The sequence below is a fragment of the Bos javanicus genome, chromosome 13, assembly GCF_032452875.1.
Source record: "Bos javanicus breed banteng chromosome 13, ARS-OSU_banteng_1.0, whole genome shotgun sequence".
Lineage (NCBI taxonomy): Eukaryota > Metazoa > Chordata > Mammalia > Artiodactyla > Bovidae > Bos > Bos javanicus.
In genome coordinates, this window is record NC_083880.1 from 7,018,284 (window position 1) to 7,034,471 (window position 16,188).

Below are 16,188 nucleotides of genomic sequence, written 5' to 3' on the forward strand. Positions count from 1 at the left end.
CCTCTGCCTTTTCTAAATCCAGCTTGAACATCTGGAAGTTCACAGTTCACATGTTGCTGAAGCCTGGCTTGGAGAGTTTTGAGCATTACTTTACTAGCGTGTGAGATGAGTGCAATTGTGCAGTAGTTTGAGCATTCTTTGGCATTGCCTTTCTTTGGGACTGGAATGAAAACTGACCTTTTCCAGTCCTGTGGCCACTGCTGACTTTTCCAAATTTGCTGGCATATTGAGTGCAGCACTTTCACAGCATCATCTTTCAGTATTTGAAATAGCTCAACTGGAATTCCATCACCTGCACAAGCTTTGTTCGTAGTGATGCTTTCTAAGGCCCACTTGACTTCACATTCCAGGATGTCTGGCTCTAGGTGAGTGATCACACCATCATGATTATCTGAGTCGTGAAGCTCTTTTTTGTACAGTTCTTCTGTGTATTCTTGCCACCTCTTCTTAATATCTTCTGCTTCTGTTAGGTCCATACCATTTCTGTCCTTTATCAAGCCTATCTTTGCATGAAATGTTTCCTTGGTATCTCTAATTTTCTTGAAGAGATCTCTAGTCTTTCCCATTCTGTTGTTTTCCTCTATTTCTTTGCATTGATTGCTGAGGAAGGCTTTTTTTTTTTTAATCTCTCCTTGCTATTCTTTGGAACTCTGCATTCAGATGTTTATATCTTTCCTTTACTCCTTTGCTTTTCGCTTCTCTTCTTTTCACAGCTATTTGTAAGTCCTCCTCAGACAGCGATTTTGCTTTTTTGCATTTCTTTTCCATGGGGATGGTCTTGATCCCTGTCTCCTGTACAATGTCATGAACCTCATTCCATCGTTCATCAGGCACTCTATCTATCAGATCTAGGCCCTTAAATCTATTTCTCACTTCCACTGTAGAATCATAAGGGATTTGATTTAGATCATACCTGAATGGTCTAGTGGTTTTCCCTACTTTCTTCAATTTAAGTCTGAATTTGGCAATAAGGAGTTCATGATCTGAGCCATAGTCAGCTCCCAGTTTTGTTTTTGCTGACTGTATAGAGCTTCTCCATCTTTGGCTGCAATGAATATAATCAATCTGATTTAGGTGTTGACCATCTGGTGATGTCCATGTGTAGAGTCTTCTCTTGTGTTGTTAGAAGAGGGTGTTTGCTATGACCAGTGCGTTCTCTTGGCAAAACTCTATTAGCCTTTGCCCTGCTTCATTCAGTATTCCAAGGCCAAATTTGCCTGTTACTCCAGGTGTTTCTTGATTTCCTACTTTTGCATTCCAGTCCCCTATAATGAAAAGGACATCTTGTTTGGGTGTTAGTTCTAAAAGGTCTTGTTGGTCTTCATAGAACCATTCAACTTCAGCTTCTTCAGCATTACTGGTTGGGGCATAGGCTTGGATTACTGTGATATTGAATGGTTTACCTTGGAAACGAACAGAGATCATTCTGTCGTTTTTGAGACTGCATCCAAGTACTGCATTTCAGACTCTTTTGTTGACCATGATGGCTACTCCATTTCTTCTAAGAGATTCCTGCCCACAGTAGTGGATATAATGGTCATCTGAGTTAAATTCACCCATTCCAGTCCATTTTAGTTAGCTGATTCCTAGAATGTCAACGTTCACTCTTGCCATCTGCTGTTTGACCACTTCCAATTTGCCTTCATTCATGGACCTAACATTCCAGGTTCCTATGCAATATTGCTCTTTATAGCATCGGACCTTGCTTCTATCACCAGTCACATCCTCAGCTGAGTATTGTTTTTCCTTTGGCTCCATCCCTTCATTCTTTCTGGAGTTATTTCTCTACTGATCTCCAGCAGCATATTGGGCACCTACCGACCTGGGGAGTTCCTCTTTCCTTTTCATACCTTCAGACCCCAGGGCTATGTCGCCTCATGCCATACAACTACCAGGGAGGGAGAGTAGCCCCACTCATCTACAGATAATTGGATTAAAGCTTTACTGAGCAAGGCCCTGCCCACCAGAGCAAGACCCAGTTTTTCCCATTGCCAACCCCTCCCATCAAGAAGGTTACACAAGCCTCTTAGCCTCAGCCATCAGAGGGCAGACAGAAGAATCAAGAAGAAGCACAGTCTCACAAAACATATTACAGAAAGTTAACCATAATGAAAAAGTTGAAAGTTATGTCCCAGATGAAGGGACAAGATAAAATCCCAGAGAAATAACTAAATGAAGCAGAGACAGGCAACTTTCCAGAAAAAGAATTCAGAATAATGATAGTGAAGATGATCCAGGATCTTGGAAACAGAATGGAGGCAAAGATTGAGAAGATGCAAGAAATGTTTACCAAAGACCTAGAAGAACTAAAAAACAAACAGAGATGAATAATACACTAGAAGGAATCAATAGCAAAATAACAGGCAGATGAACGGATAAATGACCTGGAGGACAAAATGGTGAAAATCACTGCTGCAGAAGAAAATACAGAAAAAAGAATGAAAAGAAATGAAGACAGCCTAAGAGACCTCTGGGACAACATTAAACACACCAACATTCGCATTATAAGTGTTCCAGAAGGAGAAGAGAAAAAGGACCTGAAAAAATACTTGAAGAGATACAGCTGAAAACTTCTCAAACATGGGAAAGGAAATAGTCAACCAAGTCCAAGAAGCTGAGAGTCCCAGGAAGGGTAAATCCAAGAAGGAACACACCAAGACACACAGTAATCAAACTGACAAAAATTAAAGACAGAAATAAAATATTAAAAGTAACAAAGGAAAAATGACAAATAACATACAAGGGAATTCCCATCAGGCTATCAGCTGATTTCTCAACAGAAACTCTACAAGCCAGAAGGGAATGGCATGATATATTTAAAGTGATGAAAAGGAAGAACCTATAACCAAGAACACTCTACCCAGCAAGACTCTGCTTCAGATTTGATAGAGAAATCAAAAGCTTTCCAGATAAACAAAAGTTAAGAGTAATTCAGCACCACCAAACCAGCTTTATCACAAATGCTAAAGGAACTAGAGAAGTTCCTGCCTAGAGAAGACAGGAAACACAAAAGAAGGAAAAGACCTACAGAAAATACATCCAAATCAATTAAGAAAATGGTAATAGGATCATACAGATCAATCATTACCTTACATGTAAATGGATTAAATGCACCAACCAAAAGACATAGACTGACTGAGTGGATGAAATCATGTGCACATATGCACTTCCACTTACCACATCGCTCTACCTGACCACCCCCCAAACTGTATGTCATTATTTTATATTGTTAAGTTAATCGTGTTCCCATTACGGCTTGCAATTGCAATTATCTTTTATTTTTTGTCTGGCTATTGATTGTGAAAACTGATAAACATCTTCTACTATTGTAATTATGTAACTATTACTCACTTAATACTACTCACTGAATACCATTGTATTAATCATGATTGGTCAACAGAAAAATAATAGAACTCTTTATCATCAGAACTAGGATTAATAGAAAAACCTGTAATCACTTTTTAAAATCCAGATGCATACCAGAATTATCGTGAATTTTTTTTGAAAAATACAAATGCTCAGATATTGCTTTTTTCCTCTGGAGGTCCAGATGTTTCGCTTAAAAACAACTGGAGTATATGATGATCTTTTATCTAGTTTGTTTCATTCCTATTTTATATTCAGTTCTCCCATTTTATTTAGTTTATGTTCTCTAATTTCTCCATCTTTTTCTTTATGTTCTTTTTCCAGCCTCTATCTAGTAGAAAAACTTTTGTATACATACATATAAATATGTATAATATATATTTTTTGAAAACTAATGAATTTTTGCCTAACTAAAAAATTATGACATTTTGATTCTACTTGTTGGACTTAGTATGACTAGAATGCTAGATTTCTAATTAAAAAATAGATATGAAACTTTGTGATCCCAATTCTCCAGGCCAAAATATTGGAGTGCATAGCCTTTCCCATCTCCAGGAGATCTTCCCAACTTAGGGATCAAACCCAGGTCTCCTGCATTGCAGGCAAATTCTTTACCAGCTGAGCCACAAGGGAAGCCCAAGAATTCAGGAGTGGGTAGCCTATTCCTTTTCCAGCAGACCTTCCTAACCCAGTAATTGAACAGGTGTCTCCTGCATTGCAGGCGGATTCTTTACCAACTGAGCTATCAGGGAAGCCAAATTAAAAAACAGATATGAAACAAACAACAAAGGTTTACTGTATAGCATAGGGAACTATAGTCAATACCTTGTAATAACTTATGGTGGAAAATAATTTCAAATATAATATATGTGTATTTGTATAACTGAATCACCTTGCTGTGTACCTGAAACATTGTAAGTCAATTATACTTCAATAAATATATATATTTTGAAATCATTTTTAAAAGACGGTTCATTGATAAAAACCACATAAAATTTTAAATGTCTTAAGGTGAAAGATATCATATGCAAAAGTAAATGATAAATGACATTGTTTAAAATTTAAAGGTATATGCAAATAGTTATGAGATAAGATTAATATCCCTAAATCAGAATGGTCTAATATAAAATTAATAAGTTGGAGATAGAATTAAGATGGCAGAGTAGGAACCACGAGGAATCTGTCCCCGCACCGAGACAACTGGCCTGCTAGAATCTGTCTAAGGTAAGTATTATGGAACTCTGGAGTCTATTAAAGAGGAAGGTTTCCAGGGGAAGGCGTGGATATAAACTGTGGTTAATTTGGGTGAATTTCAGCTTATAGTGCAGAAGCCTCTACCAACTCCCCACTCCCAACCCTGTGGCAGGCAGCCAGACACACATTCCTACAGCAGCTTGCCCACAGCTTGTGAGAGCCAGGTGAGCAATAGAGACCCTGTACTCCACATACCAGAATCCATACTCTGATTGCTGGTTCTGGGCTGAGGTACAGACAGAGACAGACAGCCATTGTTGCAATGCCTCTCCCTCCATCTGAAGTGACCTCCAGGGAATTCAAAAGGCTACTGCTTTTTCCTCTTTTCAGAGACAGGCATTTAAGGAGATATACAAACGGCCAGTAAGCACAGGAAAAGATATTCAACAGCATAATTATTAGGCAAGTGCAAGTAAAAGTCATGAGATACCACCTCATACCATCAGGATGCCTGTTACAAAACAAACAAACGCAGAAAATAACACGGGTTGACGAGGCTGTTGAAGGCTTCCCAGGTGGTACTAGTGGTAAAGAGCCCACCTGCCAGTTCAGGAGACTTAAGAGAGACATGGGTTCAATCCCTGAGTTGGCAGATCCCCTGGAGAAGGGCATGGCAACCCACTCCAGTATTCTGGCCTGGAGAATCCCATGAACAGAGGCGCCTGGCGGGCTGCAGGGGGTCACAAAGAATTGAACACAACTAGTGACTTAGCACTGATGAGACTGTGGAGAAACTGGAACCCTTGTACACTATTACTGAGAACTTTAAATGGTGGAGCTGCAGTGAAAAAGAGTACAATGGTTCTTTGAAAAACTAAAAACAGAATTGCCATATAACCTGGCAATTTCACTTCTGGGTACCCAAAAGAATCAAAAGCAGATATTTATACACCTCTGTTCACAGCAGCAATTATGCATAATAGCCAAACACCAGAAGCAACCCAAGTTGCTTCAACCCAGTCAGTGTATAAATGGATATACAAAATGTAGTGTATACATAAAACGGCGTATTATTCAGCCTTAAAAAGAAATTCTGACATGTGCTACAACATGGCTGAACCTTGAGGACATGATGTAAGTGAAATAGGCCTGTCACACAACGAAAAGTGTATAATTCCACTTATAAAAGGTACCTAGAGTACTCAAATTCATAGGGACAGAACTCAGAAAGTTGGCTGCCAAGGGCCAGGGGGAAGGACACGAGGGAGGAGTTAGCATTTAATGAAAACAGAGTTTCAGTTTTTCAGATGAAAAGCATTTTGTAGACAGATGGTAGTCACAGTTGTACAGTGTAAATATAATTAAAGCCACTGAAATGTACCATTAAAAATGTTTAAGATGGTAAATTTTACATTGTGTACTTTACCAAAATTTAAAAGAAGATTTATGAAAAAATGTACGTGAATTTTTATTTATAACAGCATTATTTACAATAGCCCCGAACTGGAAACACCCAAATGCCTTTCAGTAGATACAGGATGAAACAAACAGTGGTACATCCTCTGTTCAGCAATTCAGACGGTACAAGCTATTGATAGGCACAATCACCTGGATGGATTGCAAGAAAATTACACTAAGTGATAAAAAAGCCAGTTTCCAAAAACTCATATCCTGTAGGACACCATTTATATAACATTCTTGAAATGACAAAATTATACAAATGGAGAAAGATTAGTAACTGCCAGGTGTCAAGCAAAGGATGAAGGTGGGAGGTGAGTGGGTGAGACTATAAAAGAGCGACATGCGTGATCCCTGTGGTGATGGAAGTGCTGTGTATCTTGACTGTCAATATCTTGAATGCGATATTATACTACCAGTTTGGCAAGATGTTCCCATGGGAGGAAACTGGGCAAAAGGTACATGGAATTTCTCTGTATTATTTCTTAGGATTGCATGTGAATTTATAAGTACTTCAAAATAAAAAATTTGAAACTGGCCATATTAACTAGCCATATGAAATTAAGTGTTGATATATCTATGCTAAAACTCTGCAATTACAGAATAAATGTTAATATCATGCTATCTTCCAAAGTATCCTAAACAGAGACAGAAAAACTACTGAAATATAAGAACACAACCTAGCCATAGAAAAGAAGAAAACGGGATTCTTTGTGGCAGAATCATGCCCATAAACTGATAGAATAGGATGTCCTTAATCTACTCTTAATTTAAAGATGTACCACAGGACCTATCAAAGCAAAAAATAGCTGAAAATTAAGGAACAGATGGTAGCAACTTTGTAGCACAAACTAAGGTTGTCTTTTACCAAAGGAAAACAAAATCACATCCCTTTCAACTTCAACCTTAATGAACTTTCTATAAGAATTCAAAAGAATGTACATATTCCATCCCAGACATTCTGAAAACCGAATGCACTGAAATTACCTCCAAAACTTTAAAAACGGCAGATGCCTGGGTCCCGTCTAAAAGCTGCTGTTTTAATTGATTTTGAGTGCAGCCAGGGCTTCAGGATATTTCAAAGCTCCCCAGTGACTGATGTGCAGTCAGAGCTGAAAACCACTGCTCTAATGGTTACACCTAACTCCAGATACGATCAATCACTAAAATCATCATATCAGTCAGTGCTACAGAGCTAAGCCTATTCAATTCTGGTGAAACCACATCACCATGATCATCTTCATATCCAGCATATGGTGAGGGTGATATTAAGAGTCAACATCTGAGCATTTCTATGGACCAGAAATTGGAGTAGAAATTCTTTACAATATACATTATTTCAAGGAATCACAACATCTCCATGAGAAAAGTTTCTAGGAGATAACTCGCCCCTGATCATAAAGGCCTGCAAAGTATGTGGTCATAGTATGAGCTACTATGTGGTCATCAAAGGCACCAACTGTAAACAGCCAGATTCCTCAAAAGTACACAGTAAACCACTTAAGAATCTGGCAATAGCCAGCCAAATGGTAAATCCACATCCTGTATGAGTCAGTAAGTCTAATTCCAACTATTTAGCACAATAAAACATATATTAAGTGATGTGTACAAGAATATTCATGAAATCATCAATGTTAATGGCAAAAACTAGAAACAACCTGAATGCCTATCAATAAAGAAACTAAATAAATTGGTAAAATGCTATTCAGCAGTTTAAAGTTAATTCATCTCTCTATATATCAACATGGACAGATTTCAAAATACTTCTTGCTGACTGACAAAAAGATATTTTTGAAAATCATATTATACCACTATTTACCTAAAAACTAAGGATACTGCAGTATGATACCATTTATCTACTTATAAAAAGAATACTACTACACATTTCAATACTTCTGTTGGAACAGAGAAAAGCAAATCAAAGAGGTAACTGTGCTTATCAGATTGGGCAGGAGACGGCAAATGGGAATGGAAGTATAAAGGAAGACCAGGTTTACGGAGAATGCTCCAATATTTGAGAACACAACATATTCCTATGCCATGCAATTAAAAAGTAATAATACAATGTTTAGATACATTTATTTATATTATTTTATTATTATAGGGCTTCCCTGATAGCCCAGTTGGTAAAGAATCCGCCTGCAATGCAGGAGACCCCGGTTCGATTCCTGGGTCAGGAAGATGCCCTGGAGAAGAGAAAGGCTACCCACTCCAGTATTCTGGCCCAGAGAATTCCATGGACTATATAGTTCATGGGGTCGCAAAGAGTCAGACATGACTGAGCGATTTTCACATATTTACAAAACATATAGCTTATATCAGATTAACCCACAGATCAACTGTTATAAACTCTGGACAGAATTTTTAAATTTAAAAACACACACACACACCTATTTGAAGGCAAGTGATCAAAAGCTGACAAAAATAGGAGAGGATTCAACCACTGAGAGAAAAGAAACACACTGGGTGAGATCCACATTCAAATAGCTTTCCCCACGAGGCACTCCCTACTCTGTGAGACGCACAGAAAATAGAGCTCAGGTAGAAAACCACAGTCTTACAGGTCAGAAATGAAGGAGTGTGGGGCTACTGAAGTCACTGGAAGGGAGAGAGGAATCCTGCAAAGGAGAAACCTACAAAAGGAAGCCCAAAATCTATGTATGTGTCAGTCCCTCAGTCGTGTCTGACTCTCTGCGACCCCACGGACCATAGCACGGCAGGCTCCTCTGTCCATGGAGTTCTCCAGGCAAGCATACATGAGTGGGCAGCCACTCCCTTCTCTAAAGGATCTTCCCGACCCAGGGACTGAACCCTGGTCTCCTGCACTGCAACAGAGCCACCACAGAAGCCCCAAATCTATGTGAAAGTCCCCTCAAATCTTGAATGAGAGCTTAACTGTTCATACAGGATGCAAGATTCCATGAAGTCCACAGAGAAGGGACTTCCCTGATGGTCCAGCTGGTAAGACTCTGCACTCCCAATGCAGGGGCCCAGGTTTGCCGCCTGGTCAAGGGACTAGACCTCACACGCCACAACGAGGATCCTGCGGGCGGCAGCAGAAGAGCCCACATGCCACAGTGAAGACCTGGTGCCCACATGCCACAGTGAAGACCTGGTGCAGTCAAGTCAAAAAAAAAATAGTTCACTGAGGAAAATAATGGCTGAAAAGTGGACAGATGTTTTAGTAAATACCCACTGTATGAGAGACAAAGTTTGAGACTTTCCAGTGTAAACCCCAGAAAGACCATATCTTAGGAATAAAGACCACAGCTGGTACTAAGGGACAACTCTAGGATTAAGAACAAAATTGAAACAGACTCACTTTAACAAAGCCTGAAACAAGGCTGTGACAATATCAAGGTGATTTGCAAATAATTTAATTACATACTAGAACAAGTTCAACATCATTCAAAGGAAGATAAATCATAGTTTCTAAAATGTATCATCGACATGCTCAAATTGTAATTTAAAAAAAAAAAGTTTAAGACATGCAACTAAATGGAAAATTTGTGACCAAGGTCACAAAAAAAAAAAAAACTATCAATTGAAACTGACCTACAGATTACCCAGATTTCAGAATTACCAAATATTTCAAACAATTAAAACATTGTTATTAATAACAATGATAAATATGTCAACAATGGATACAGTGGGTTGAAGATATGGGAAATTTCAAGACAGAGATGAAAGCTGTTTCCTTTTTTTTTTAAGGAAAACTTTAAAACTGAAAAACACAACATCTTGTGCTTGCTTTTTTAAATCATAACAAAAGATTAATATCAAATTAGATACTGCAGGAGGAAAGATAAACAAGCTCGAAGACAATTCAACAGAAACCACAAATAGAAGAAGTGTGATGGTTAGTTTTATTTGTCAAAGTGACTGAGCCAGAGTGCCCAGATATTGGTCAAACACTATTCCAGGCGTGTCTGTGAGTGTGTGCTTGCTGAGGATGAGATTTACACTGAAGTTGATAGAGTAAAGCAGACTGCCCTCCCTAAACTGGTAGACCTCATTTAATCAGCTCAGTGCCTTAACAAAACAAAAAGGCAGAGACTCTCCCCTGAGTAAGAGAGAAATCTTCTTGCCTGACTGCCTTTGAACTAGAATGTCAACTTTTTCCTACCTTCAGACTTGAACTGAAACATTAGCTCTTCCTGCTTTTGAGCATGCCAGCCTTCACACTGAAACTACACAGTCCAGCTGACCTGGTTTTCAAGCCTTTGAACTTAGATTGAAATCACTCCATTGACTCTCCTGGTCTCTAGCATGGTGTCTGATCCTGCAGATCTTGGGACTTGTCAACTTCCACAACTACATGAGCCAATTCTTTATAATATCTCATAGATAGATAGATACTGGTTCTGTTTCTATGGGAATCTTGATTATCACAGAAAGCAGAGAACAAACACTGGGAAAAAAATTAGAGCTTGAATAATACATGAAAGTGTCAAATGTTTACTATAGGTGAAATGCAAGTCCTAGAAACAGAAGAGGGAGAGCAAGAATATAAGGGAGAGTAACTGTTTAAAAACTGGATCCACAACAAAACCAGCACAAAGAAAACCACACTTTGGCAAAAACAAATAAAAAGAACAATTCTTAAAAACAATCAAAGAAAAAGAAGACACATTATACAGAGGAAAGCAGTAACAATCATGTCTGACTTCCTAACAGAAACAATGGAATCCAGAAGATAATGGAATAACATCTTTAAAAAGTGTTCAAAGGATACAATGGAACATTATTCATCTAGTCAAGGCTATGGTTTTTCCAGTAGTCATGTATGGATGTGAGAGTTGGACTGTGAAGAAAGCTGAGCGCTGGAGAATTGATGCTTTTGAACTGTGGTCTTGGAGAAGACTCTTGAGAGTCCCTTGGACTGCAAGGAGATCCAACCAGTCCATTCTGAAGGAGATCAGCCCTGGGTGTTCTTTGGAAGGAATGATGTTAAAGCTGAAGCTCCAGTACTTTGGCCACCTCATGCGAAGAGTTGACTCATTGGAAAAGACTCTGATGCTGGGAGGGATTGGGGGCAGGAGGAGAAGGGGACGACAGAGGATGAGATGGCTGGATGGCATCACTGACTCGATGGACATGAGTCTCAGTGAACTCCGGGAGTTGGTGCTGCGATGCATGGGGTCGCAAAGAGTCGGACACGACTGAGAGACTGATCTGAAGAAGGAAATCCTGATATATATAGATATATCATCTACAATATAGATGAACTTTGGAAACATACTAAGGAAATAATCCAGACACAAAAGGACAAATATTATGTGATTCCACTTAGAGAAGGAACCTAGAATAGGCAAACTCATAGACAAAGTAAGCAGAAGAGAGGTTACCAGGGGCAGGGAAGAGGCGTGGTGGGTAATCACTGTTTACTAGATACAGAGTTTCTGTCTGAGTTAAGGAGACAATAGGAATGGACAACGGTAATAGTTAATCAACACTGTGAATGTACTTAATACCACTGAGTCACACACTTAAAAACTGTTAAAATGGTAAATTTTACATTATGAATATTTTAACACAATTTTTTGAAAGTGCTAAAAGAAAAAAAAAAACAAAAACCTGCCAACCTAGAAGTCTATATCCAACAAAAAATATCTTTTCAAAGCAAAAGGAAACTAAGGACTTTTTTTCCCCCAGATAATGAAAGCTGAGAAAATTTTTCACTACCACATCTACCACATTACCAGAAAAGTTTTTGCATTCCAAGCTAAAGGAAATGATGCCAGAAAGAAATTCAAATCTACATACAGGAATGAAATAAGTAATTATATGTGAAAATGTGTAAGAAATTTAGGATAAACCTTAGAAAGACATTCTGAAAGTTGAAGGAGAATAAAAACCTACAAATTATGCCCCCTAAAGGTACTCAAGTATAAAGCATTATCATTAAACAGCACCAAAACACCATTTTATTTATACTGAGGATTAAACAAATGGCTGAATATCGGATGGTATTTAAAATTTCTTTAATCTAAATAATAGTTATAGCTTCTCCTTTTAAATTCCTAAGTCAAAACCATTCTTTTTTGCCAAAACAAAAAATGAATATATCACTTAACTTTCAAACACCTTATTTATTCAGAGATTTCTTGTTGATTGGGTATATGTCATTAAAAAAAAAAAAAAACCTATGATACCTTATGTTTTTCTTATTCCAAGTATAAAATACTAATATATAGTCAAAAATAATTTTGCCATCTTGCAAAAATCTAGTACTATTTTATAATATGTTTTTATATAAATGTTCTGAAGTAAAATTGGCAGACTGAATGCATGAATTCATCCCCATGCCCTACTAAAAATTTACCAGAAAGAAATGTAAGTGGGGAGGAAGACTGTCATACACAAGGGGTGAGTATAAGAGAAGAGTGATATCAGCAGTTTTAGAAAATAGAAAGCAAGTAACTAATTGAGCAGAAGAAGATGAACCCCAATGCCCACTAGCCAGGACATCACAAATCAAACTAATCTCGGCCAAACTAAACTAATTTCTGCCAAAGAAACATCAAGAGAACTTGAAACAGAAGGCACCTGGTGTGTCTGAAAGCCAGGTCGGGACTAAAACCAGGAGAACAGGCAGATGGAGACGCCCAGATCCTTTCCTTGCACTTGCAGAAAACATGAAGCTACCTCCTGGAGAGACTGAACCAGACGGGCCCCAGTTTAGCTGACATGGAGCACAGCTGGGAGCAGGCACGGACTCTACCTAAAAAAACAGACTTTGACGTAAAAGTCCGAGGAAGGCAAAGGAGCACCTCCAGCCCTTTCCATGTGCTATACCCAAATACGGGATACCGCCCTCCCAGAGGTGGGAAGACGTCTCTCCCTAACCCAGGAGAAAAACTGCATAGAGAAATGACCACGCCTCCTCTCTTGAGGTCAAACAGACCTGCCCTCTCACACAAAGCTGCCAACAGGCCTTTAGGTGCCTCACTCGGGAATATGAAACGGCAGAGGGCCACTAGATAGCTGAGGAAATTAGCAAACATGTATTAGTGTCCAAAACACAACAAACACAAAGACAGAGGAAGCAGAAATAGCAGATAAGAGCACATTTTAAACCATAATATCCCAAGAGAGAAAGCAAAAATGCTGAGTTCATGAAACAAGAACAAGGATATCATGTTTTAAAAGTATTAATCATAGATCCATGGATTGGAGCCCACCAGGCTCCTCTGTAAAGCCATGGGATTTTCCAGACAAGAGTACAGGAGTAGGTTTCTATCTCTCCTCCAAGGGATCTTCCCGACCCAGGGATCAAACCCACAGCTCCTGCATCTTGGGATTCTTTACCTGCTGAGCCATCAGTAAAGCTGAAAAATACTAAAATCAAAATTACAAATTCATTAGAAGTAGAAGATTTGGAAGATAAAATTGAAGAAACTTCCCAGACAATAGGATAAAAGAGATTTTTAAAAGGAGAAAAAAAAGTAACTGTTGAAAAGGATACATAGGATTAGAGCACAAGATCCAACCTCTAATTCATAGATATTAGAAAAATATAGAGAAGTAGGTGGAGACCGTTATCACAAGATCTTCTAAAAAAAAATCTCTCCAAACAGAAGCAGATGGATTTCCAGATGGAAAGGCCAAAAGTGGACTCAGTAATCATAAATAGAAAAACAGACTTATCCCAAAGTATCATTGTCGTAATAAGAACATAGAATAAAGAACTTCCTTTGAAAGAGGAAAAATACACCACAAAGAACTGGGAACCAAAATGCCAATGGACTGCATATTAGCAAGACTGGAAGTTAGAAGATGGAGCAATTTCTTCAGAAACCTAAGTGTAAGTGATTTCCCATCTTACATATACCAAATGTGGGAGTAAAACAAGAAAAAAAAAAAAAAAAAAAACCCACACATTCCATTCAGGAAGCAGCCACATTGATACTGGAGAGAGGAAAAGGCAACTCCAGAGTGACAGAGCAGTGAGGAGCAGAGGACAGCTGCACAGCAGGCCTAGGGGCAGCACCCAGGCAGAGCCAGGTTGCCAAGGGGCCTGTGTCCAGGGAAAAACAAAACCAACTGGCACAGCGGCTCTACCCCAAGATCCACTGGGGAGAGCTTAAAGCAGAATTAGTGACAGGGACTGTGAGAACACAGAGGTCTCATCCTCCCTGCCTCCCTGCACACACACTTCTCCCGCCTGCCTCTCGCCAGTCCAACTTTCAGTGATATTAAACTCATTTTGTGAATATGTTACTAACAGCTGGTCCTTGCTAAACACTTGCTGTGATAGATAATTATCTCTTTTTTCTACAACTTGGTTTCCTTGGAGCCAATGAGTCCTCATTTTTCCATTTGATTATTTAAATTATACTCATAGATTACTTGGAGAAGGCAATGGCACCCCACTCCAATACTCTTGCCCGGAAAATCCCATGGACAGAGAAGCCTGGTGGGCTGCAGTCCATGGGGTCACTATGAGTCGGACACGACTGAGCAACTTCACTTTCACTTTTCACTTTCACGCATCGGAGAAGGAAATGGCAACCCACTCTAGTGTTCTTGCCTGGAGAATCCCAGGGATGGGGGAGCCTGGTGGGCTGCTGTCTATGGGGTCGCACAGAGTCGGACACAACTGAAGCGACTTAGCAGCAGCAGCATAGATTACTTAATAAAATTTTTTTTTAATTTTGTCTATGTTTTTAAACAATTTCTTTGTTTTATGATAAATATGCAGTCATGACTTCTTTCTCAAGATAGACATATGAAACACACAAATATAGATATTTATATCCATTTTTTACTTTTTAAAGTCATTATTAGATTTAATCATGTCTTTATAACAATTTCTAGTTACTTTATAACATTTTATTATAAGAATATGTGACGGTTTATTTACTTACATTCTTCTGGGTTGGATATAAGAGTTTCTCAAAATTTTTTATAATTGTTAATGTTTTTCTTTCTCTTTTTCTTAATTGAAGTATAGTTGATGTACAATATGATATAAGTAGCAGATGTACAGTACAGTGATTCACAATTTTTAAAGCTTACACTCCACTTATAGTTATTAGCTATATTCCCTGTGTAGTACAATATATCCTTGTAGTTTATTTTATACATAATTGAATTTTTTTTACATTTTTAATAATGCTCACTGAGCACCCTTCTACATAAATTTGTCTATATCTCCAATAACAAGTTCAGAGAAGCAGAATGGGTTTAAGGCTTTGGATTTATATTACTCAACAACATCCTCCCAAATTTCTGCCAATCTACATTTGTACCTACAATGTATTATGTTCATCTGACCACACACTTACCAGCAGTAATATATTTTTTAACTCCTTCACCAAGTAAGAGGGATTTAACAAGTAAGATTTATCATGTACTCATCTTAATTTAAATGTCCCTATTAATTATGTTTTATTATCTATTTATGACCTTTGACCTTTTTTCTGTTTTTTTGTTTTTCCTTCTCCTACACTTGGTACCTAGATAGGCCTTCTTCGGCTCAAGGATTGGTAAATGTTGACCTATGTTTTCTTCTCTCTCTTTAAGTGGGTGGTATTATGGTTTGACTGTCAGTAATTATTTTAAGTAGCCTACAAAGGATCCTTTAACAATACTTCTATAAAAGCATGAGAGAGCAGGAGTGGGGGGCCCTCAGGAAGATAAAGTTGACTGAACATCAACCAACTTTCTACGTATCTTTTAACTAAAATATTTCAATATACAAGCTTTCTTCCTTAAATACAGGTGCTACATGGATCAAAAGCAATGTAACACTTTCAGGTATATATGCTAATACAGCTTAATTTTGAAAAGTTTTTACTCACTTGTGGTCATGATGCTAGGAGGGCAAGAGGGTATTCCATGATCTACTGCCCATCTGTAGGCTCCTTCTCCAACTAAAAAGCTAACAACAGAAAGATTATTCTTTTAAAAATTCAGTGTCATCTTCTCCTACATGTATATAGGCAATAAATAAATATATTTATTTGTATACATATATTATTTATATACATATATAATAAAGTAAGATAAGCAATATAATAAGACAACTAAAAATTTTGCAATACCTCAAAATAGCTATATACCAAAAGAATTCATTTAATTTTTCCCCAAGTTAGACATTTTACAGTTGGAAACAGTAAATGGTATGATATCATTTGCAATAACTAATAAGTAAAAATTGGTAAA

General features: G+C 38.0%; 1 protein-coding gene across 6 annotated transcripts in view; it reads right to left on the reverse strand.

Moving 5' to 3' along the window:
- TASP1 (taspase 1) overlaps positions 1-16,188 on the reverse strand; it is a 315,861-nt gene that overhangs the window by 234,795 nt on the left and 64,878 nt on the right. For all 6 annotated transcript variants that reach the window (XM_061435626.1, XM_061435628.1, XM_061435627.1 and 3 more), the window contains one exon: positions 15,825-15,904. In XM_061435626.1, coding sequence (XP_061291610.1) covers positions 15,825-15,904 — 80 coding nt within the window. The remainder of the gene's footprint in view (positions 1-15,824; positions 15,905-16,188) is intronic.